The 9,207-nt window shown below is 39.3% G+C and overlaps 3 protein-coding genes across 4 annotated transcripts; 1 reads left to right on the forward strand and 2 right to left on the reverse strand.

Annotated features, from left to right (window-relative positions):
- Positions 1 to 346: 346 nt before the first annotated feature.
- Positions 347 to 2,453, forward strand: LOC100853929 (ribosome-binding factor PSRP1, chloroplastic). Its single transcript, XM_003634106.4, has 5 exons — positions 347 to 737; positions 930 to 1,073; positions 1,177 to 1,425; positions 1,822 to 1,930; positions 2,024 to 2,453. The coding sequence occupies exons 1-5, from the start codon at positions 474 to 476 to the stop codon at positions 2,152 to 2,154; spliced, it is 897 nt and encodes a 298-aa protein (XP_003634154.1). The 5' UTR covers positions 347 to 473; the 3' UTR covers positions 2,155 to 2,453.
- A 294-nt stretch (positions 2,454 to 2,747) lies between these two features.
- On the reverse strand, positions 2,748 to 6,564 carry LOC132252521 (subtilisin-like protease SBT3.5). Of its 2 annotated transcripts, none has more exons than XM_003634105.4 (10): positions 6,385 to 6,564; positions 6,210 to 6,301; positions 6,003 to 6,100; positions 5,457 to 5,615; positions 4,701 to 5,374; positions 4,505 to 4,584; positions 4,042 to 4,281; positions 3,840 to 3,954; positions 3,536 to 3,728; positions 2,748 to 3,448 (listed from the first exon to the last, which is right to left on the reverse strand). In XM_003634105.4, exons 1-10 carry the CDS (start codon positions 6,490 to 6,492, stop codon positions 2,877 to 2,879), a joined length of 2,331 nt encoding a protein of 776 aa, XP_003634153.1. In that variant the 5' UTR covers positions 6,493 to 6,564; the 3' UTR covers positions 2,748 to 2,876. The 2 variants fall into 2 exon arrangements, with proteins under 2 accessions (XP_003634153.1, XP_019081569.1); XM_019226024.2 differs by having other exon boundaries at positions 4,042 to 4,278; positions 6,385 to 6,541.
- A 2,060-nt stretch (positions 6,565 to 8,624) lies between these two features.
- On the reverse strand, positions 8,625 to 8,987 carry LOC132255337 (subtilisin-like protease SBT3.9). The gene has a single exon (XM_059743440.1). It carries the CDS (start codon positions 8,985 to 8,987, stop codon positions 8,625 to 8,627), a length of 363 nt encoding a protein of 120 aa, XP_059599423.1.
- Positions 8,988 to 9,207: the final 220 nt, after the last annotated feature.

Below are 9,207 nucleotides of genomic sequence, written 5' to 3' on the forward strand. Positions count from 1 at the left end.
CAAACTTGTTTAAGACATGGCACCTTCATCCCAACTTTATATTCATTATTTAAAATAAAAATTAAGATATAAAAAATATTTAATTGTAAGTATAGTTAATAAGGATATAAAATTGGATTATCTATTAATCCAATTCGTCGAGACTGGTTACTCTCATCTCATTTTTGTTCTTATTATTTAAACTTTTTATTTATTTATTTTAGATTATATTTTGTTTTCGCAAAAGGATAAGAAAAGGAAAAAAAATACTAAATAAAATTATTTTCCTTAAATTATTTTTTATTTAATTATATAAATAATTAGGGGCAGACAAATCGACAACTGTCACGTGCCATAGGTTTCTCTGCAAGTTTATCCTGTTTGGATAAGCTGAGCCACGTCTGACATCATATCTTCTTCGCCTTTCTCAAAATTTTCGCCCACTTTCCCTTTCTTTTTTCCATCCATCCAAACGCTCCCGACTTCACCCAACAATGGCGGCTCCTTTCCCTTCAGCTGCTCTGCAAACTGCTTCCTTCCATCGCCAGTATCCGCCCTCTCCATCTCCGTATTCTTCTTCCTTTTTAGCTTCATCCAAGTCTCTCCGCTCGCTGTCCAATCTCTCCTCATCTTCTGGCGGCTCCTCCATTCTCAAACTCAATGCAACCACTCGCCAGACCAAGCCACTGGCTGTTCGAATGTCCTGGGACGGTCCGCTCTCGTCGGTTAAACTGATCCTCCAGGGCAAAAATTTGGAGGTGAGTTACTTTACCCTAGTCCCATGTTTGGTTGCTGAGAAAACGGAGGAAAATGTTCGAGATAGGAAGATTTTTTTTTTCTTTTCCTGCATTTTTCTCAGCAACCAAACAGAGCTTAATTCTCTTGCTGTATTTATGTTTTCAAATATTCTAAACTCAATTCAAGAAAAAATGTTTGCGTGAATTCGACAGTTAACTGATACAGTTAGGAGCCATGTGGAAGAGAAAGTGGGGAAGGCAGTTCAGAAGCATAGCCATCTTGTGAGGGAAGTGGATGTTAGGTTGTCTATTCGAGGCGGAGAGCTTGGGAAAGGCCCCAAGATTCGGAGATGTGAGGTGCCTTCAAATAGCAATGTCTTAGTATTCCCAGTTCCATTCGATTTTTCGGGTTTTTGGGGTTGTATTGAGAGGGTTATTGTGTTTGGATTTGGTTTCTTAGGTGACTTTGTTTACGAAGAAGCATGGAGTGGTTCGGGCCGAGGAACATGCTGAGACACTCTATGGGAGTATTGATATGGTGTCTTCTATTATACAGAGGAAATTGAGGAAGATTAAGGAGAAGGATTCAGACCATGGTCGACATATGAAGGGGTTCAACAGACTTAAAGTGAGGGATCCAGAGACTCCATTAGTGGAGGAGGAAGCTGATGTAGTTCCTCAAAAAGAGGATGGGGACCTAATCAATGAGGTTGTCTCTTCGTGTATTGCTTAATATATTTTCTTATTTATCTAGCTTCATAGGGTCGATTTCACATTTTCATATTCATTCTGAGTTCATCATCATCATCATCATCATTTGCATGAATATTTTATATCCTATTCAGAAGCACAATCCATAGTTGATTGAGGTGCATCAAAGCATGAAGATAGTTTTTGTGCCTAATTTGTGTGTAATTTAGCTGAATGCCATACGATATTGCTGGGTGGAAAATTGTTTGGTGATCTTGGTGATGGTTTTCTTCACACCTGAGGATCACCACAGCAGTCCTTACTGAAATTTAGGGCTTTTATTATGTCTGTTATTGATTGTGAACCTATATCTTCTGTCTTGAGCTCATAATCACTCTGTGAACTCACCTTTCAGATTGTTCGGACAAAATACTTTGACATGCCACCTTTGACTGTACCTGAAGCCGTTGAGCAGCTGGAAAATGTTGATCATGACTTCTTTGGTTTTCGAAATGAAGAAACTGGTATGGAAGATCTCACATCTTTCTATTGTCTTCATATTTCATAATTCGATTTTGTGCTATCTGATGATTGAATTTCTTACGCCTTCGTTCCAGGTGAGATTAATATTTTGTACAAAAGAAAAGCTGGTGGATATGGGCTTATTATTCCTAAAGAAAATGGCAAAACTGAGGAATTAGAGCCTGTGGTGGTAAAGTCAGATAGGGAACCTTCCTTGGCAGAATAGAAGAGACAAACAAAGGGCGATCCTTTTGTAAGATAACTTGAAGAAGTTATATTTTGAAATCATCTGACTCTTCTCCATGGCATTGTCATATGCTTGTGCCAGGGCATATATAGACTACCTGTTTAGGGTTTCAGATCAAGTGAAGAGAGCTTTTGAAATGTTTGAAACATTTTTTTGTCAAGACGATGATTTTTGTAAAGATGAGATGCACCATCTGGTGCCCAACTTACTGAGACGAGAAGGATCATTATGTAATTACAATGCATTTGTGTACAAATTACCATCTCAGTTATTACTCCTCTCTTTCTCTAGTATCATTATATAGTCACAGTGCATTATAGACAAATCACCATCTTAGTCATTACTATCCCTCTCTCTCAACTAGTGTTTTGCTCATTGTGAAATTTGTCATGCAACAATGTGTCTGTTAAGTTGTCATTTCTATTTTTGTAGGTTAATTTTTTTTTTTTTGCTTTATTTTGTCTCTATCCTTGGTTACCAATTGGTTGGTGCAGGGTACCAAGGGACAACCGCATTTATAGGATCTAACAAAATGATTCAGAACAACACAATCATTGATGAAATACAGCATAGAGCAAAAGAAGAAACCATTTTATTCATCTGATTTTGATTACCATAGAGTAGCAGTTTCCTTATTACCAGAGTTCTATATTTTAATTTTCAGCCAAAAGCTGGACATAATCGCAGCGGCTGAATTACTTTTAGCTGTCATTAGCATAAGATTCTTCGATCATAGTTCTCACAGATATGGGACTTTTCACTGCATGCACCCCATCAACCCAAGTCAAGCTCCCAAAAGAGTATTCTGTGTTCACCTGGTGAATTGAGGAAACTGTGACACTGAAGGTAACAGTTTTGATGGTGGAGTTGAAAATCAAAGTATCAGGTTTTACTGTTATGGTTATGCCTGCTGGGGATATGATAGAGGCTTTGTATGTGGAGTTGACAGCTCCAACATTTGTGACGTTTCTGGTGAGAGAGGTTGAATTTTGGAGGCTTGGGATGGTTATGGAAGGAAGATTCAAGTCAAGAATAGAATGCTCTCGAGTGGGGCAGCGTATGGATTGTTCTGTGAACTGAAAAATGGCAGAGTTGTTGTAGCCCAAGGTACAGAGATAATGAATATAATCCGCTGTACCCATGTCATACACTAGACCAGGATCCGCTGCTCTATTCGGATTCACAATTCCACCTCCAAAATCAAATGGATCAGCAAGCTTTGTTGGATCTCCCTCGGCAAAGATTGGTTCTCCAGACGGATCGGTTGTCCATCCTGCAATAAGATGTTTTTAAGCATCCAGAGACAGTGGATGGGGGGTGTTTGTGAAGAAATTAGCAGTTCAATGGAAGGGACATATACCTGTTGTGACAATTGCTGATTTAATTGCAGCTGGGGACCAATGTGGGTGCAGGGATTTGAGTAGTGCAACAATGCCTGCAATGTGAGGAGTTGCCATGGATGTTCCAGAATGGAAAGCAAATTCGGTGTTCTTTTTCAGATCAGAAGGTAGAACTGCCCCAAGTATTTGGGCACCTGGACCTGCTATATCTGGCTGTGCCATTCAGTGCCCAACATGGCTGTCAGTGAAATTCTAAAAAGAGAAAATTTCTCAAAATCCTGACATGGTTATCTTAATTAATTAGGCAGGGCTAGCGGAGAATACCTTCAATACTGCTGGACTAGGGAAACTTGGCCCTCGAGATGAGAAGTAGGCCACATTGGTTGGCACGGGTTTCCCAACATGTGTTTTAGAAGGGCTCAGCCTTACATGGGGATGCCTGCACAAGCCTCTCAACAACCAAGCTATATGAGGATAATGATGATGAGGATGATGATATTTTTTGTGATAATGTTGATAATGGTACCTGGTCGAACTGATGTAGTAGAGTATCTGGCTTCCAGTTTCGTAGCTTACTTTAATACATGGGAAGTCACTGATGCATGACGCCTGGGTGTTTCCAGAATTCTCAGCAATAATTACCCCCAGGCCACGAGCTTCTTTCACGAAAGATGCAGCAAATTGTGTCTCAAATGTACCTGAAGTGAAGCAGAGCGCCACTTTTCCAGCCACTGAAGTGTCATTCGGTGACATATATAGACAACTGCTGCAACAGGTGAGTGGTAGTAAATATATAGAATGGGCTACACAGACAAGTGAGTCATTTATTTTGACGTCTAATAATTTTTATGGACTCGATTTTAAATGTAGGCCTTCCAAGAGGTGGGATCCGAAGTGACAGTGCAGGACAAGGGATCAATAGGGCCCTAAACAGAAATAGTGAAACACCGAGTTAGAACAGAAGGTTGCTGTCCTTGGAAGATATTTACCTAGGACTCTGGAGATGTGGGTCATCTGGGTACACTAAGCTAGCGAAGCCTGTAAGGTTTCCAATGAGCATGGCTTGACCCTGCAAGTAACCAAGTTGTTCAATAATGCAACAGAAAGAGCTGTAGGAGTGAGTGATTAATATAAATTTTATTTTATGTTGTTATGCAGTGCAAAATCCAGATTATGGAGAATTACCATGACGGTGCGGTTGTTGCCTAGTGTGATGGGTGTAGGGAAGGACCGATCAATGCTGCTAGCTGCTACAGTTAATATCCACGGTGCTGTATTCTCTACTGTTTGAGCACTTGGGCCTCCATTTCCTGCTGCACAAACAACTGAAATCCCCTGTGCCACAGCATGGAATGAACCAATGAGGATGCTATCAGGTTTGATAATTTCAGTGAACGGGATGTCGTCGGAACCGAGTGAGACTGATAACACATCTACTCCGTCGTGGATGGCTTTGTCAAAAGCTTTCAGTATATCAGCATCTGAGCAGAATCCCCCCTCCAAATTCCAGCACACTTTATACATGGCCAGCCGAGCCCCAGGTGCGCCACCCCTCACTGTTCCAAAACCAAGCCCATAGTAGCTGGCATTGACCACAGGAGAACCACCAGCAATAGAAGATGTATGTGTACCATGTCCAAGTGCGTCTCTCGGGGACAGGTATTCTAGGTATTCAGTGGTATTCAATGGCTCTCCAATCTCTGCTTCAAGTCCCTTGAAGAAATAACGAGCTCCAATAAGTTTTCTGTTGCAGTGCTTTGTTGCATTGAAGCTCTGTCCTGAGCTGCAGCCACCTTTCCATCTAGACGGGATTGGCCCCAGACCTTTATCGCTGAAAACTTCTGATTCGGGCCATATCCCTACTCACAATTCAAGTGGAGGCAATTCAGTTTTATTCACACATACAGACATGCAGACACATGCAGGGGAGAGGTAGAGAACCTGTGTCAAGAAGGCCAATGATGATTCCATCACCGTTGTTGGTTTCATACAGGAGATTGGTGGAAGAATGTGAAGAGGAGAGGCCAAGGTAATCCCAGCTCCTTGTTGTCTTCAGCTTATGAAGGCGAGAGGACATGACTTGAACCACACCAGGTAACTCTAAAACCAAGACAAAAAGGGAAAGACTGTAAATACATTATATGGAACAACATAAATTGCTTGTAAGATGACCGATGGGCTTTTCATATTATGCCTGTTTCCAAATACCACTATGGACCCTTTTTACCCTTTACTTGCCTTCAGTAGAAATGGCCCTCAGAGGACCAAAGGCAGCCACCTTGCTTACTGCTATATGCCTTTTGTTCAGGCTGCCATTCTGATGTGAAACACAAACCCTCATTCAGTGGTGGCTGTGCATGCAGTGGATTCAGGCCATTGCATACGATGTGTACCATGCATACCATTTGATGTCAAAGGTATATCATAAACCTAGAATCTAAAGCATTCACCAGTAGAATTTGTAATCTTTGTGACATGGAAGATTACCTGAAACTGCTTGTGCTTGAGCTTCTGTCAACTTGGCTGCAAATCCAGAGAAGCCATGTCTGTAACTGTAGATCATGGAATCTACAGATGCTTCTTTGCTGCATCATGAGAACATGGTGAACCAATAGTTATGACACTGGACTATCTCAGTCTAGAATTCCAAACAAAAACATATAGATTTTGACTCTTTCTTTCTTCCCGGTTTACCTTCCAAGAACTGTAGTTAGCATTTCATGATGAATGTTGGTGATGAGTTCTGGATCATGGTGCTGCCTCTTTCCCAAATAAACAATGTGGACCTGCGGGTTTCCATGGAGAATTTAGTGATATGGAAAGTGATGAAGTTAGAACAGACAGTGATTAGAATGATTCGATTACTTACCTTGCTTTTAGGTTGTGCAGGAGATACCGAGCTAACTTTCTCGTTTAGAATCAAGATGAAAGAAGCTAAGAAAATTAGTATGAGACTTCCATGATGGAGTGAACTCATTGTGTGTGCTAATGGAGCTTGTGGCTCATGCTATACAACAAGGGAGTCCAATAACTCCTTAAAAGGTTGAAAAAGGATGAGTGCACGGACCTCGACGGCGAAGACATGGTACATTTCCAGTCTTCGGAAGATTTTTATTATGCACAGAGGTCACTTTCCTGGAATTATGTGACAGATTTTTCCATTGGGAGGCCCACAGGTAATGTTTTGATTGGTCGAGAAATGAGATCGATGTTTCTAAGTGGCAGTATAGATCATTGACTCAGATGGTTCTAAGTCGTCGCATCGGTCTCAACATCTCAACTCGGTGTTGGTTGATATGCAAAATAAGATAATTAAAAGATTCAAAAAAATTTATAAAAATATTATAAAGTATAATATTATATACCACTATGGTGACTTGTGATGATCATCCATAATATTTCTTTGTGATTCTTTGTGACTCCCTTCTTAAGGGAGGGACCCTATTCAAAATCGATTTAGTTTTCCGGCCCTTACATTCCATCTTCTTTTGTTTTTTTTTTTCCTTATGAAAATTTGAAAAATAAATAAATATAATTAAGAAAGGTTAAAAAAAATAATAAAATAAGATTTTTCACATTGAACATTATTTCAATAATTACAAAATGTTGACCGAAAGTAATTTATGATAATAAATGGAATTATTTTATTTTAAATATAATGATATTTTTATTAAAAGACATATAATTCAATCATCAACTTCATTTTAAATTTTTATTAAATAACATATTCTTAGTTAAATTATTTTAATATATTAATATAATAATAAATTAAATGGTTTTTATATATTATTAATAGTAAATTAATATAATGCTACCATTTTTTATATAAAATAATAAATTATTATCATATAAAATAATAGATTATAAAATCTGTTAATATAATATTACCAAATTAATGCAAGTTAGACCTATGATAGTCATTGATGTGCTTCTTCCTACTCATCATGGGTCATGGTTTTTGGCTGTTGAAAAGCTTTTTCCTTGAAGACAAGCTTTGATTTGTCTATTATTGATATGTTGTGATTTGAAAATGAAAAAAATAATTTTTTTTTTTAACTCGGATATCTCAATCGAGTCAACTCGAAATTTTTTTATTGACTCAATCGAATTTAAATGATTCTTGAGAAGTTTGAGTTTCAGATGGTATCGGGTGTCGGACTCGGTGTGAAAAGGCCGAGGCGGATACGAGCACGACTTGTCCTCGACCGATATTTTGAACCATGTTACGTGGCACCGACTGAAGGGGTCTTGGGGAAAAATCTTTTGGAAATTGAGGTGGATTCCATGAAACCACATGTGAAGCTAGCCTAAGGTGCCGTCTAAAGACTACTCATTGATTAGCCTTTTAGGGAGAGATTTTCCAACTGGGGAGACCCACAGGTGATGTGGAGATGCCTTACCCAGTAACAGAAATTTCGGGTGTAGACCACCTTGTAACTTGTATTAGTCTTCCAGTCCTGGGTAAGAGGAAGTTTCCTTCCATCAGGGACTGCGACCCACTGTTGGTTAACGGAAACCACCATCGGGTGACCGCCCTGATGGTAGGAGAGTAAACCCTGTCCGGATTCTGGAGACCACTCTGAATTTCGGTTGATAGTTCGGTCTGAAGTTTGAATAAATCTGAATTTGTATGAAATAGGAGTAGAAAGCCATGCAAAAGAAAGTGAAGTAAAAGAATTTTATGTTTTTTAAGAGACAAGACGATTAAAACATCTAAAAATAAAATTAGACGTGTATTAATATGCCTTGTAATCATGAAGCTTAATTTCCACATTAAAAATAACTAATCTTATGTTTTAATTCTCAAAAGTCGCATATGGTTTTGAGTTCGAATCCTGTCATGATACTCCGAATTTATCTGAGGTTTGGTCCGAATCGAAAGTCCTAAGGGTGTGGCTATAAAAGGTTACTCCGTTATAAAAAATTTAAAGAAAAATATTAGTACAAGGGTGAAGGACAATATCATGCCATCCATTCCACCATGAACAGCCCTGAAACATCTGAGTTAAAAGGACATATCATCACCATCATCAATGTTTTGTTCATAGTTCATATTTGATTAAAAGCAAGTTTACATCCACAAATTTGATGTTTCTGTAGACCCTCCAGCTATGGAATGGTGAAATCACGTCTCACTGATATGGGAATTCTTACAGCATGCTCTCCATCAGACCAAGTCAAGCTTCCGAAAGAGAATCCCGTGCTCACCCGGCGAGCTAGGAAACCATGACTCTGAAAGAAGACGAGTCTATCAGGTTCTACTTTTATGGCATTTCCTGGTGGAGGGTCGATAACAGCTTTGTACTCTGAGTCAACAGCTCCAACATTTGTGACACTTCTGGAGAGAGAGACAGAGTACCGGCCGTTTGGGATGGTTATGGAAGGAAGGTTTACGTCCAGAATGGAAGGTCGGTTGCTGGGACACGATGTGGGTCGTCCAGTGACCTGAGAAATGTGCTTATGCCAGGGCATATATAGACTACCTGTTTAGGGTTTTAGATCAAGTGAAGAGAGCTTTTGAAATGTTTGAAACATGTTTTTTTGTCGAGATGATGATTTTTGTAAAGATGAGATGCACCATCTGGTGCCCAACTTACTGAGACGAGAAGGATCATTATGTAATTACTATGCATTTGTATACAAATTACCATCTCAGTTCCCCTTCTGTTGTACTCTTCGTTCTGATCTTCTC

This window comes from Vitis vinifera, chromosome 16 (genome assembly GCF_030704535.1).
Source record: "Vitis vinifera cultivar Pinot Noir 40024 chromosome 16, ASM3070453v1".
NCBI classification, from domain to species: Eukaryota; Viridiplantae; Streptophyta; class Magnoliopsida; order Vitales; family Vitaceae; genus Vitis; species Vitis vinifera.